The sequence below is a fragment of the Drosophila simulans genome, chromosome 3R, assembly GCF_016746395.2.
Source record: "Drosophila simulans strain w501 chromosome 3R, Prin_Dsim_3.1, whole genome shotgun sequence".
In the NCBI taxonomy this organism is placed as follows: Eukaryota; Metazoa; Arthropoda; class Insecta; order Diptera; family Drosophilidae; genus Drosophila; species Drosophila simulans.
In genome coordinates this window covers 9,911,827-9,926,223 of record NC_052523.2, presented here as the reverse complement: position 1 = coordinate 9,926,223, position 14,397 = coordinate 9,911,827, and the positions used below count along the sequence as shown (strand labels likewise).

The 14,397-nt window shown below is 44.5% G+C and overlaps 3 protein-coding genes and 4 non-coding genes across 8 annotated transcripts in view; 6 read left to right on the top strand and 1 right to left on the bottom strand.

The window, feature by feature from the left end:
• Positions 1-14,397, bottom strand: part of LOC6727849 (extracellular sulfatase SULF-1 homolog) — a 28,490-nt gene that overhangs the window by 804 nt on the left and 13,289 nt on the right. For both annotated transcript variants that reach the window (XM_016176601.3, XM_016176600.3), the window contains 7 exons: positions 3,093-3,974; positions 2,466-2,792; positions 1,748-2,411; positions 818-1,680; positions 446-756; positions 177-374; positions 11-113 (listed from right to left, as the gene is read on the bottom strand). In XM_016176601.3, the coding sequence (XP_016034431.1) occupies positions 11-113; positions 177-374; positions 446-756; positions 818-1,680; positions 1,748-2,411; positions 2,466-2,792; positions 3,093-3,859 (3,233 nt within the window). In that variant the 5' untranslated portion in view covers positions 3,860-3,974. The remainder of the gene's footprint in view (positions 1-10; positions 114-176; positions 375-445; positions 757-817; positions 1,681-1,747; positions 2,412-2,465; positions 2,793-3,092; positions 3,975-14,397) is intronic.
• On the top strand, positions 10,092-10,164 carry Trnaf-gaa. Its single transcript has one exon. It is a non-coding gene; the product is annotated as a tRNA-Phe (tRNA).
• On the top strand, positions 10,287-10,359 carry Trnav-aac. The gene has a single exon. It is a non-coding gene; the product is annotated as a tRNA-Val (tRNA).
• On the top strand, positions 10,449-10,521 carry Trnaf-gaa. Its single transcript has one exon. It is a non-coding gene; the product is annotated as a tRNA-Phe (tRNA).
• Positions 10,693-10,765, top strand: Trnav-aac. Its single transcript has one exon. It is a non-coding gene; the product is annotated as a tRNA-Val (tRNA).
• Positions 10,839-11,210, top strand: LOC6727844. The gene has a single exon (XM_002103167.4). The coding sequence runs from the start codon at positions 10,930-10,932 to the stop codon at positions 11,128-11,130; it is 201 nt and encodes a 66-aa protein (XP_002103203.1). The 5' UTR covers positions 10,839-10,929; the 3' UTR covers positions 11,131-11,210.
• On the top strand, positions 12,166-14,098 carry LOC6727843 (probable polyol transporter 6). The gene is made up of 4 exons (XM_044923345.1): positions 12,166-12,280; positions 12,340-12,627; positions 12,688-12,860; positions 12,932-14,098. The coding sequence occupies exons 2-4, from the start codon at positions 12,459-12,461 to the stop codon at positions 14,063-14,065; spliced, it is 1,476 nt and encodes a 491-aa protein (XP_044779280.1). The 5' UTR covers positions 12,166-12,280; positions 12,340-12,458; the 3' UTR covers positions 14,066-14,098.

The window sequence follows — 14,397 nt, the reverse complement described above, 5'->3', positions numbered from 1 at the left end:
CACCACTTACCTGTTGTATTTGGACAGCTTTCGCCGCTTTATCGGAGGCAGTCCCTCCATATCCAGTCGTGGGCCTACGAAGGCATAGTTGCCAACTGCACCCGCGAGAGGAGCTGAAACAAGGAGGAACAGGAAATAACAAATCATTTGTCAATTTGTTCAGTTAAGAGGCTTACAGTGCTTTCGTTTGTTGTTGCGGTGCACCTGATTGATGGGCAGTAGTGGAGCACTGGATCCGCCGTCCAGGTGATTCTGGTGTCGCCGGATGCTGCAACTGCGTCCTCGACAGCCCTTCAACTGATCTAAAGCATCGTGCATGTGTGATCTTTCTCCAGGCGTTAAACCTGCTGCACGGTTTATCGTTTCAAAGCGATCTAATTGGGACGAAAGTAAATCCATAAATATTTTTCTTTTATTTTTTAATTTATTGATGGTGGCCTCTTACCAATGGTCAGGTTATAGAAGGTTATAAGGCCTGTGGTAAACTCGCAGTACAAAAAGTTGTGGGTGCCATTGATGGTCCTTAGGCAGGAGTAGGTGTTGTTATTGGCGTTCATACAGAAGCAAAATGGACTGTCGTTCCAGAGAGGAGCCGTTCGCCAGTGCTGATTGTCGTGCGAGAAGCAGTTCATCTTCTCGGACAGACACTCCTTTTCCAGGCGAGCCTTCTTAATGCGCTTCCTTTCCTTCTTGCGCTGTCGCTCCTCTTTAAGCTTCCGGCGTGCCTCACGCGCCATTTCCTTAGAGTCTGCATGGCTAAAGGTGGAAAATAATATGTGAGATTGGCCAAATTATCCAATTAAATTGCTATACTTACTTCTCGCCTACATCTGGTTCGCAATAGCATTCTGCTCGCGGTGTAAACCGATGCGACTGCGTTGGCTCCGATGAATCGAATACGTTTGCACCTTCATATCCTCGGAATACTTCCTTTTGACCTACGACGTTTGATCTTGGCGTGCTGCTGATCTCAGTAAAGTAGCTCATGTTGAATTCTGGTCCGGCTCCGCTATCCAACACATTGGGATCATTACGCCATCGGTTATCATTTCTTCTGCCAGCCGCCAAGGCCTGTTTATTGCTTTCCCTCAACTGCTTCTTCATCTCCTTCAGCTTGCCAATCTTGTCCTTTAAAAGCTTGATCAGCATATCAATTTGAGTACGTGAAGTACGCCACGTCTTTTCGTCGTCGTATATCACATTTGAGCAGTTCACTTTAGCCGTGATCGCATCCACGAAGCACCGATGGCCACCAGATTTTGGGTACTTTTCTCCCCGATCATATGAGTTTCCACTAGAGTTGGATGCGTGTAGCTCGTGCTCGTTAAATTTAAGCTCCAAGATCTCCAGGGTGCTTTGTATCTGCTGGATGACCTGGGCAATAGTCTCGTTGCTGCTTGCGGGCAAATCACGCTTGCTGCGATGCGTATGATCAACAAGTTGATCTACCACCTGATGGAGATCCAACAGCTCCTCCATCTCGTCAGGTAACTCTGTGTGGAAGACCTCCCGCTTGTTTCGACGCCTTCCTGGGCCGTGATGTGTGCGCTTGTTGACGCGATGCAATCCAGCAGATGGGGCTCGAATCTTGGTATAGACTACTCCGTCGGGAGTGAAACAGGCACAATTACGTTGATATTGCTTCCGGGGCATCGCAGCCAACTGATGCTCTAACTGGAGCTGAAATAAATTATACATTTGAATATAAAAAGGTCTACCATCCAAAAAATTTTATATAAATACTTACATGGAATTTGCACTTGTGCTTCCGCCAACGTCCATCCTCATTGACGCACTTCCATTTTTGCCCAGGTAGACAGTTTTTGAGTAGCGCCGGGTCAGAGCACTCCGAGTTAAGGCGCATCATCTTGGTTATATAGGGAGCCAGTGGAAGATCGTTGTTTTGTTGAAACTCCTGATCAAGCTCTTCATCACCCTCCTCGAAGGCGGCATCGTCGAGGTCATCTTCTTCCAGTGCTGCTGCTGAGCTGTCCATGGCACCATCACCGTCTACATCATCCTCTTCGTTGTCCGTTTCCACTTCCTCTTCCCCATCCTCCGGCTGCTGAGCGGTTGAGCTCATCAATGTGGCAGCGGTGCTGCTGCTCGAAACAATGGTGGTACTTTCGCCTGCTCCCTCAAGGAAATCTTCAAGCAGCGAACTGTTGACCAGTTTCATGTTTCGCCTTTCGATTTGAAGGCGGGCACGAGATTCGGCTATCTGCTCAGCTGTCTCCCTCCTGCCGGAACTTTCAATGAGGAAGCTATCTGGCCAGTTGTCTCGGACAGCGCGATTTCTGCTCAGAAGCAGTGGCAGTATGCTGCGCCCATCCATGTGCTGAGGCGTTGGCACACCACCCATGTCCAGGAAAGTGGGGGCCAGGTCCACATTCAAAACAATCTCATTGACCCTGCCGGAGAATTTATCATTAGCTTCAAGATCTCGAAAAAGTCAAATTACTTACACCTTGGAGGCCTGAATCCCTGGACCACGGATAAGGAACGGCACACGGACATCGAACTCAAACGGAAAACTTTTTCCCTTTATAAGTCCAAACTGTCCCAGATGATAACCATGATCGGAAGTGTAAACTATATACGTGTTGTCCAGCTCTCCGAGTTCTTTTAGCTCGTTATAAACCCGCTCTACGGCAACGTCGACACTTTGGAGCGTTTGCAGGCGCTTCGTCATGAGAAGATTGGTGAACCTTTTGTGAACAGGCTGCATGGGTTCCGTGACCCTCAGGATCCATTGCTTGTCTGGATTTGGGGCGTGATCATACGATGGAGTGCTATAAGTGCAAAGTAAATGTTAAAAACTATTGAAAACAAGAAAGAACAATATTATCGATTTCCTTGACCATAGAGACTCGGCCAGTTGGAGTTCAGGGCGGGAATTTGTTTGCATATTTAAAGAAAGAAACTTGCCAAACCGAAACAAATGATGAAACAGAAATCCAAATATTTTTTAAGAGCGTATGCAATAATAAGTACTTTATATACCAGGAAACGCTAATTTCAACTTGTTACTTATTAATTAACGAATTAAGTTGACCTAGTATCGGCTGTTAGTAGTTAAGGCATTTACTTACTGATGGGTTGTCACATTAAAGAAGAGATGACTATACTGAGGAGCCGAATCCTCGGGGCCATGTGGTGCAGGAAAACTCATGGTGAGCAGCACTGGCTTCCGCTGGTTCTGTTGCTTTGAGGAGCGGAGGAAGGCAATCGAATCATTGGCTATCAAATCCGGATAGTAGTCCTTAGCGTAGTCAAAACCGTGCTTGATTTTTTGTCCATTCAGGTTGATGCTGTAGTTGTAGTACTTGGAGTTCATGATCAGTCCTCCCCACTCCCGCCAACCTGGTGGGATATAGGATCCATTGTACTTGTTTAGATACTTCCCAAAATAGCCGGTGCGATAGCCTGCATTCGAGAGATATGTGGCATAGGATCGCGTCTCATGAGTGGCCTGCCACTGTGGGCTGGAGCAGTTGTCATTGTTGGTAAACACCATGTGGTTGTGGACGTACATCCCAGTCAGCAGGGAGGATCTCGCCGGACAGCACATGGGTGTGGTGGTATAGGCGTGTCGGAATTCGGCTCCTCCATCTCTAAGAAGTCGCAGCGTGCGCGGCATGAAGTTTAGGGAGCCCAGCTCCACATCCTGGTCATCGGTCAGAATGAGGATTATGTTTGGGCGTCGCTCACGTGCGGAGTTCGAGTCCCGCGAGAATCTCTTCGCCGAATGGCTGCGTTTGTGGGAATGAGATCCCTGTTCCTTGCTGAAGACATGAAGCACGAAGAGGAGGAGTATCAGGCCGCCAATTATAAGGCGTAAACTGGAGTGCCGCATCATGGTTGCAGGTGGGAATGAACGTAAGGCTTCAAGTCACGGGCGCTATTCTAGCGCCTCTGCAGCCGCGCTCAAAACGCCAGCGATTCACCCAAAAACTGCTTCATGTTTTTGTAGCCTGTAAAGAGAATGATAGAATATAACTTTTAACCTCTTTGCGGCATTAAAGGTGCAACGTTTGCTTAACCACAGTGTGGAAATAATTTGGCTTCAGAGATATTCTTCCCCGCGATTCAAGCCGACTCAAGCATCTTTTTTGGACCTGATTTTGGCTGCCGGTTTTGCAGCTGCTTTGCAATCTGCAGCTGCTTTGCCTGCCTCGAAATTTCATGCACCAGTTGACCTCTACCCGAGTGCCCTTGGTACCAAATATTTGCCAAGATTGTTTGTCCAAGAGCGGCAAATCAGAGCGATGCACATTTTGTCCACTTATCACCAAATGTCGCTTACTGCCAGGCCCTTCCAACCACCCACTCACCTAACGCCTGGTTTCTGGTGAAGTGTATTTTCGTCCTTGGTGAAATTTATGTGCCACTTGCCGTTAAGTGAAAACTGCATTCGCAGTAGCTTTTCCCTTATCCTGCGGCACATTCACGTAAATTTCCTTGTGCAGTTTATGCCTTCTTGGCAATGAGCTGCCATCCCAAAATCCAAGCAATCCACCACCCACTCAACCTGCCCAACTCGAAGAAGACTAAGTGGTGCGAGGGAAATAAAGAGGTTTACTGGGGCCGTTTAAGTGTGATTTATGTGGTCGCAGTGCCGCTGTTTGTTGCATTGCAAGTTCCACCAAAGGAACTAGGCTTCCACTTTAGCCGCTTCTTTAAGATTCGAACACCATGAAAGTCAAGACCTTCTGCATTCGGCAGGCCACTTAACGCTTTGACTCGACCTTGATGTGTGCTAAGCGATTCAACAACAAAAGAAAAAGATCGCACTTCAAGATAGTCTTAGCTTTCGAGGCTGAACTTTAAGGTCTGTGACGAACTCTCTGCCAATAGAGCTGTTCTCGGCGCTTCTCAAAAGTGTAATGATATACTGCTATAAGTTCAATATATTTTAAGGAATTCTCTCCATTTGGCAAGAACTTTAATACACATTCTGCTATACAATCCCAAGTCGCCCTGTCCAATCTGCAATTTTTCACTTCAAGCTCAGTCCCAACTTAACTGTTGCACAACCACAATAACTTCCTGCAAAAAAAAAACCAAACTGTAGTTAAATATGCAACACAAATAAAGCCAACAGAAAATAAAACTGGCAGCAACGATACAACGCAGGTTGAAACACAAATAGCTGATAGATGGAGATGCCGAACATCCGGCGGTGGATGCAAGATGAATTGGTATATGGATGGCTGGAAGCCAACTCAATGAGCCACTTGAGAGTGGCACAATAGAGAAAGCACCCCCACTCCACCGCCTTCCCAATTGCAAATGCAATATTTTGCCAGGCATTTTATTTATTCATGCTCAATTATGTTTCGTTCTTCCCTTTCCAATCGCAATCTAAATGTAGCAGATTTGCCATCGCAATTGCAGGCCAGCTTGAGTAGAACGAAGGAAAGCCAACTGAAGTGCATCCATTGTGAAAGCAGCTGGAAACCCTCATCCACTTGACTGAAGAAACTTCCTTATTTCTCCAAGGCTGCTTTCGGACGGTTTGATGGCTGGCCCATGTGCAGCCCCAAGCAGCCAAGATGGAAACAAGTTTGGGTCAGGCCTGACCCAACAACTCCGGCCCTAAAAAAGGAAACATGTTTCTCGGCAAACAGACGCGGCCGAAAGAGCCCGATTCTCGTTCTTTTTGTGCGGCATCTTCCTGTCGCCTGCTGACAGACGTCACGCATGCTCAGATCGCATCGGTGTGGGGATGGGGATGCTTGGAGCAGGAGGCAGGGACAGCCGGTTGGGAGCGGGAGGCCTCTTCGGTCTGGACCACAGTGAACGTGTTCCCGACTTGGCAACACCAGCAAACTTGTCTCACCAAACTCAGCCGAAGGAGTCGAGAGATTGGCGGCATGCAGGGAGGATGAAAGCCAACACGATTTCCTGATTCATTCATGAATTTCATGACTTTGGTCTTGTGTCCTTCTCCTTTACTCCCCGATTCTTCAGACAATCCCACCTCAATTCCATTTTCTGCAATCTCAAATCGTGCCTGTTGCTAGGTGATCATAAAATTTTATTACCAACATTTGTAGGCGCAAGTTGATTTAAAAAAAAACTCTGTAGATATTAAAAGAAACTGAAAAGCAAGCCAGGCCCTAAAAATGCTAGATCAACAGCTAAAAAAAGTAGCGCATTTTAAAGCGATTCCCAATCTGCATCTTATTCTACGCCAGATTTTCAAAGTTGTCTTGTCACGGCAAGTCCAGTCCAATAAAATTAATTAATTTCGAAACCTCTGTAAGACGTGTCAATCCAATTGCATATCAAATAAGGCGAAGTCTCTTATCCAGCGTACAAAATGATTACACAGTCGACGTGAAAAGAAGTCGGGCGGGAAAACCAAAGCAGGCAGGAAAGGGAAAGCCATCAGATAAATCTCCAGATGCGACAAGGAAGCATTCAATTACACAAATCGTAGAGTCAAAGTCCATTTGAGAGTGTGGAGTTACAGTAGCTGCAGACTCCTGCTCCTTATGAATATGCAAAAAGATAGTGATGTTGAGTAATCTGACGGCCAGGCAAACAAATTATAAATTCCTCGTTATCAGCCCAGTTCCTGGTAATGACTGCGGATTGGAGCGGCGACTCATTAGCCGGCATGTCAGCGAGACTCAAGTGGGCCAAAGTTGGCGGGCAGGGAAGTCGGGAGTAGGGAGTTTGGACTGCAGAGTCTAGAGTCCGGAGACCCGGGCCTACAAATGTGGAGCAGCGGCTGCGTAGGCTGAGCCCCCTGCCAAGTCCAACTTTGCGCTTAATTATGCAATTAACAAGGCAGCCAGGCGGCTAGGGATTGGGTCTGACATGTGACCAGTTGATGCCTTTTGCCGAGTCAATTTAACGCTTAACTAACTATTTAAAAGCTAACTCATGCTCCGCTGTGGCGAATGCATCATGGAACATGGAACGTGGAACGTGGAGCTCGGAGCAACTCCCACTCGCATCCGAGTGCAGCAGCAGCGTCTTCGTTACTTGCGGCTTTTCCGGTTCGATTTATGCATATTTAATGGGGACCCCAAAACCTAAACCGAAACGCCTACATTATTTTGTACATCCACAGTCGGGGCAAGAACGTGTGGCAAGTGTCACTTAAAGGGGGCGTGGCTGGGGTCGACTTGCGGTAAGCCAATTTGCGTTTTTGGCTTACTCAACTCCGCAAAACCCCAACATGTTGTGACAGTTTTGTAATGGACTTGAAATATTTAAGTTCGCTTTGGCCAGACACTTGAGCAGGTGATTATGAAGCTTGCATTAAGGGGAATCATCAAGCTAAAGCGGAGGAGTTTATTATTCAGGAAGGCTAAAGTGCTCTTCGAATCTATTTGACAAAGTTAAAATATCATTCAGCACTCGGGACGGAAAATTATGAACTTATGTGCACACTTTAATCCATTTAAATAATACTTTTTCGTATGAAAATTAAACTCGAGAAAGGCAAGATAATGTGCAAAAAAAGAGCACAATGTGAATGACTTTGAGGCACGTTCCGAATTCGGTCAGTCAGACGACAAGTGTTAGACGAGGAAGCCGAACAAATAAACAAAATACGCGTATATATAAATATATATGCGAAAGATCCCCACGGATCGGAGTGGGTTAGGAACGATTTGTTAATGGAAATAAAAACCAAATGTCGTGAGTGAGTGCTTGTAGCGGAACATATTTAAATCGTGTTCCGCCGGCGCAACAATAAATTTCAATGGCAACAAATTGTTTGTGAAACTACAGCAAATAAATCTTTTGGGTTTTCTTTTTTGTACTTTTGCATGTCTGTTTGTCATTTTGTCAGAATTATAACAGGGAGAGTGACACCAGCCAAGTGTCGAGATTCACGTTTAGCTCGATTAATGGTTCATTCCCAAGAGGGCAACGCCCTGGGCGGGGCTCCGTTTTAAAGGTTTCAATTGGCTTTATGGCCGTGCCGCATTACCAAATGAATATTTATTCCTTTTTAATAAAGTAGCAGCCAAATTAGTTTTTAACTCAAGCGCACATGTCTGCAGTTATTTTGTAATGGAATCGCTTACAATTTGTTTTACACACATTTTAGCAACTTATTTTGCAGCTGCTGCTGGCACAAAAAAAATCATAAAAACAAGAATTTATGCAATTAACTCAATTACAAGTTATGGTCAGAAGGCCCAAACCACTCGGCAAATGCAATTCGAAATCGCCAGCAAAGGTTAAAAGCGATTGAACAAGCTCAGCTAGCATTATATGTAAGTGGGTTGAAAATATCCTACAATTGCTCTATTAAAGCTGTCACACAACGTCCTGCCCCTTCGCAAGTCAAAGGGGACTGGCTGAAACAAGTCCTGTCGCTGTGGCATAAACAAATCAAATCTAATTGTGACCCACTTAGCCATATTCCACTGCAACACACACTCACACTGCCTGCAAAAAGTCAGCTAACGGCGGCAACTTCACTCGTCCAAATGCATGGCTATTAGGAGTTTCGCGAAGGAAAATTGTTGCCTGACATTTGCATATAAGAGATACCTTTTGAGGGTAGCCTTTTTACACGATGTGCTTGAAAATCGATATTTTACACTCGGGCTTTCTTATCACAAAAGCTGGTTATCAGTTAAAAGACCTACACATGTACATGCCCAAAAACTATTTTATTTTCAGCAAATTAAACACGCAAACAATATAAATTTCGCTTTCCCTTCACAATTGCTCTAATCTTCCCAGTTCTTATTGCCGTCAAGGTCTGGTCCCAAATGAATAGCACCAAAAATAGAAATTCTAGCGAAAATGTTAAACATTCTCTTGACATATCAAAAGAATGTGTGCTTCGATTCGCAAATAGTTTGCAAAACAGAAAGGCCTCCAGGCGGCCAGCACTGAATTCTAAAGTGATGACACACAGAACAACGAATAATTAAAATAATAATAATAATGCGGGGGAAACGAAGAAAAAAACCGGATCACCTTGGACCAAATGGACAGTGGTCAAAAACACACAAAATATAAGGCTTGTGGTCAGGCGATAAATCATAAAAAATGCCAGGGCGGGGCGAAGGCGTGGGGCAAGGCTCTGCTCTGCTCTGGCTCGGATTCTCTTTCAAAGAATCTGCTTTCAAAAATGTGAATCATTAAAAAAAAAACGCCAGGATAGCAGCAGCGAACGATGATGAAGACGACGGCTGACTCAGTGGACTTCAACTGGGGCTCAGCTTTCAGCGCCGGGCGTCAAACGGAAGCCGCAGTAGTTGCACACTCCCGAAGGCTCAAGCTGGAAGGTGCTCCTCCACATATGTATAAAATATACATACATATGTATATGTACAGAGGATCAGGTTGTATGCCATCAGCGACACGAGTTCGCTGGACAGCGGACTTCAAATTTGATTGCAAAACAAAAAGAGCATAGGCAACCTGTGCATTCATCAGCTTGATTATTTAGAGCAAGTTTCCATTTTAATTTTCTATTACCAATAAATTCTTTAATATATACATTACGACAAAAGAGATTTGTCTGTATATTCACTTGTTTATTGGTTTCCACTTGTTTTTATTTTAAGCTTGATAAAAGTTTAAAGATCACAATATTGTTTCTGAAATTTTGCCAAAATAATGATCGCAAAATAATGTAGCCTTGCCATGTGACGCATACGCCTCGTTGACATCGTCGCGGTACTAAAACGTATTATTATACTTGTTTGGATTGTCATGTATGTACCATAACGTAATAAAAATTGAAAATCAAAAAGATATTAAGGTAATAATTACACTCTTCTCACTACAACATTTATTTTGTATTCAGCACACCTATAGAGAGAAATTTCAGCTGGCCAAACCCGGCAGCTGCAATAAGTCTTTGTAAAATTGATGTGGACTTTAAGACATGCAAGTGTCAACATACATTTTTGCAACTGTCAGTGCTTGTGACAGGCTAAAAATGCAAAAGTAAAATGAATTCAGAGATTTATTTGTATGTCTTCATAAATGCGCTTTAAAAATAAGATGTACTGAAAAGTAATGCCTGTACTTTTAAACAGGGAAGGTTTAAATATATTGGCAAAGTACGCGAAATTCACAACTTTGATGTGCAGAATCCAGTGGCCGAAATAGCTCAGTTGGGAGAGCGTTAGACTGAAGATCTAAAGGTCCCCGGTTCAATCCCGGGTTTCGGCAAATTACTATTTTGCAATATTACTTTTTTTCTGGTGAATAATTTAAGGTAGCTTGACCATTTTAAAATAATATGCAATTTATCAAATTTAAAATTCAAAAGTTTTCAAACCACCCAAACATCTGTTTCCGTGGTGTAGTGGTTATCACATCCGCCTAACACGCGGAAGGCCCCCGGTTCAATCCCGGGCGGAAACATCAATAAGACATTCTTTAATTTTTTATAATTTTTTAATTTAAGTCATATTTTTTTAAATCTATTTTTTGGAAATCGGTCTTTGCCAATAGCCGAAATAGCTCAGTTGGGAGAGCGTTAGACTGAAGATCTAAAGGTCCCCGGTTCAATCCCGGGTTTCGGCAATATTAATTTTTGCACAAATAAAGCAGAACTCGCATAAAAAAATATATACATTTTGGAATAATTTAAGGGCATGCTGATCTGATATTTCAATGTGAACGTTATCCAAATCTTATTTAAAATTACTTTAATCACCCTCAAAGCCGAAAAGCTGTGAATCCACCCCATCACGTGTTTCCGTGGTGTAGTGGTTATCACATCCGCCTAACACGCGGAAGGCCCCCGGTTCAATCCCGGGCGGAAACATAGGGAAATATTTATTTTAATGCATTTCCTAAAATTATTTTGCCTTTTTAATTTAAATATATATAAATTGTTATCTGAGTTATGTGTCACTTTGTCGGTCCCCCGTAGTACTCAAATTGTTAAGTTTGAGGTCTCCACTGGCAAACCTCCCCTAGATCAGCGGCATGCCAGAATCTTCGTCCTGGAGTCGCACCCACCTCAACTGGAAGCGGGTTCTGTTCCTCTCGATGAAGTGCGTATACTTAATGATGGTTGTGAAGTTTAGCCAGAGGTGCCTGGAGATGGCCTTCAAGAGCCAGTTGGCCCAGATGCAGACGGTAAATGCACAAGTGGGATCGCAGAGCCGAGGAGAAGCACTCACTTGATGGTCATATGACGATTCCTATATGTCTCATTTGTAGGAGCTGCGAGGAAGCCGATGAATAAACAACAGTTGGAGAACGTCTGTGCGCTGTCTTAATACGTTTTTATTAGCCAAGAGATTCGCGTCAGGCTGTCGGCTAGAGTAATTAGACTCCATTAGTGGGCTGGCAGACGTCGCCGCGTTCCACCCGAAAGCAGCAGTACAGAAATTTATGCAAAGTGCTTAGGAGCCATGTGCCACTCCAGATCTATCTCCATCTACAGACATACCCATACTCGTACCCCGCCCCTACCCACACTCGTATATCCGTAGCCACATGTTGGCGCTCATAATTTTTACGCCATTAGACAACTTTGTGCATAAACTCATTAAAATGTACTTGAATCCCTCGAAACGAAATGGAGATGGCACTGCTGATGTGCCTGGATCTGGAGCTGGGATGCCTTGGCGAGGCGTTTGGCTAATTTGTCGAGCAGCGTCAAATGACAGGGAAAAGGCAACAGTCTGTCTCCCCGATGCCCCACCACTCGAATCCGTGGACATGTGGCGCAATTTGACAGCTTGAGGCGCAACAAGATAGATTGACTCGCAAAGATGCTGGGCTGGCCGGACTGAAGTTGGGTGTGGATGGAAATGGCAATGTCAGTGCAGACATTACGCAATTTGAGACAACTCAAGCAAACACTCGAGTGTGGCCGCCACTGGGATGATTATGATTACGATTATTATTTTAAGCCTGATGAGTTTGTCGCTGTCTTGCTCTCTGGAATTATAATGCCAAACATAATGAAAACGATGAACAGGCGCTGGGGAGTCATCATGCAACACATGGATGGCTGCATCCATCCAGGTCTGGGATAGTTTGAAAAAAGTATGAGGAAAACATTATTTCGGAGGATAAATCCGTGATTTACTGTCATAAAAAAATTCGAAAAAATAGCAACGCTTTTTTTATGGCATTTCCCACACGTGGGAAATAAAAGAAGCACATGTGTTATCAGTCAACATGTCTTAAAAACCAATAAAGGCCAATGATATATAAAAACTATTTTTAGTTTACTCCACCGTGTTGACCACCCGAAAAGTCCCCATTTTCCCTGATCATGAATCATATTCAAGGCCAAACGCCCAATTGAATTGAATCGAATCGAGTAAAATCGGTGAAGACACTAGTATCTATAAACTGATTATAATGTCATTTACTTATCAGCAAGATATCAGTATCGCCAGGTTCGGACCACCTTTTGTCCGATTTAAGCACGATTGTGGACTTGTAGTGGTCCCCAGTAACGACCGAGCTACCGAACGAAAAATATCGACTTTGTAAGAATGAGTGGTATGCAAACCACAACTGTGGACCCAGTACCCAGCCCCCCACAGGAAACCATCATCATTGCCACCGCCGCACCACCACCTGAGCCCAGAAAACCGGCTGTGACCACTAATAACAGAGGATACTTTACCCGCATCAATAAACAGAATTATGCGTCGTATACAGGTGAGAAAATGGGACTACATAGTCGAGAAGTGGATGTCTTTATAGACACTCTCCTTCCAGTTTTCTTCCTATTCATCTATGGTGGCATGGACCTGGCAGCCAGCTTGGGCTGGAGTCAACCCTACAGCGTCCTCCTGTTTACGGAGTACTCGTACTGTTGGTTTGTAGGTGTCATCATTGGAGCACTGGCCGCCACTCTCACCATGACTTTTTTGCCCAAGCTGGTCTACTATGTAAGTTGAAGACGCGTCATTCTCAGTATGTATAGATATATATTTATGTGATTTATTAAAACAATTTTTAGGTTTTTGGTGCTCTGATGCAACTAACTGGATCCATTATATTTACGGCTGCACCTGCAGACTATTCGGCCTGCCTGGCCGCCCGCTATTTGGCCGGGTTAGGGATTGGCCTCATTACGGTGCCCTTCCTCATTCACAACGCTGAGGTGGCATCTAGCAACTTACGAGGAGTCAACGGCGGAATGGAGCAGTGCGGTCTTGCACTCGGAATTTGCTTTCAAGTGATTTTTACTACGGAGTGGACTTCATTAATTGACTCAAACCCAAACGAGATCCATGGCATCCTAGGGATCATAGTCTCATTGTTTGGTTTGGCGATGACTGCCCTGGTGGTAGAGTCGCCAATCTTCTTTCTGCGTCGAAATATGGAGAACAGGGCAAAGCACAGCCAGGAGAAACTTTTGAGCCATAATCCCGGTGGCGTTAGTGCAGCTCTCAAGGAGGCCAGAAGGTACGTGGCGGAAAGCGACAACCGGACCCTGGGCGAGGAGCTGGTGGCCTCGGTGATGCCCTTCTTGAAAATGCTACTCTTCCGCTGCCTCGTGGCATTCTCCTTCTCACTTCCGTTGACCATGTCGATCATCTCGAGCACCGCAGTAGCGGAGAAGGGCCTCAGTCTTTGGCCAATATACTTATTTGGCGTTCTTCGTGGGATTGGAGTCATGGTGGCTTTCTTATTCGTGGACACTTTGGGTCGCAAGGCGGTGTCCTTGGTGGGTCTGCTCGTTATGGCCGGACTAATGCTCGGGCTGGCGGGTCTATATGCCAACGTGACCAACTTAATTAGCTTTAACTTAATGACCTCAGCCTGCAATATCGGATTGGCCTTTCAGGTATTCGCCGGACTCTTCGTGTGCAGCTCATCCGCATACATGGGCGAGGCTTTTCCCATGCGGGTCAAGTCGTTCCTGGTCGGAGTGATTGTCATCATTGAGCAGATCGTCCATATCGTGGTAATTGCCTGCGTAAGCTCTGTGCCCAGCCAGGACTTCTTCTTCCAGTATTTTTTGGCCGTTGGCATTATTATGCTGGTGGGCATGATCTTCTTTACCGTGTCTATGCCGGAGACAAAGAAGATGACGCTGAGGAAGGCTGGCCAACGTTTTCAGAAGTGGTACGACCTACAGATGTATTAGGTCTATGACTCCAAACTCATATTTTTTTAAATTGCAATTTAATTTCTTACTAATTTAAGTTAATAAAATAAGATTCGTAAACATATTTTTAAAGTGTCTTTCTGTGATAAGCATTATAGCAAAGCATTTAATTGGAATAAGAAATAAAGCATTAACAGACAAATAGTTTTTCTTAGTTTTGTAAACATAAAAAACCCGAGAAGCTTTCGATACAGAAATATAATAATGTAAACGAGCAAGAAATAATTCAATTGAAAAATCCTAGTTAGCTTATTTACGCCAAGAAACTGTTATTGGCGAAACTTTCTTCAGCAGTTCGTCAAATTAAAAGT

Excerpts from the sequence above, each read along its gene's own strand:
- LOC6727844 (XM_002103167.4), top strand. The coding sequence starts at position 10,930 with ATGCCAGAATCTTCGTCCTGGAGTCGCACCCACCTCAACTGGAAGCGG.
- LOC6727843 (XM_044923345.1), top strand. The coding sequence starts at position 12,459 with ATGAGTGGTATGCAAACCACAACTGTGGACCCAGTACCCAGCCCCCCA. Across the intron at positions 12,628-12,687 it reads GAATTATGCGTCGTATACAG|TTTTCTTCCTATTCATCTAT; the intron begins GTGAGAAAATGG and ends CTCTCCTTCCAG. Across the intron at positions 12,861-12,931 it reads TGCCCAAGCTGGTCTACTAT|GTTTTTGGTGCTCTGATGCA; the intron begins GTAAGTTGAAGA and ends AACAATTTTTAG.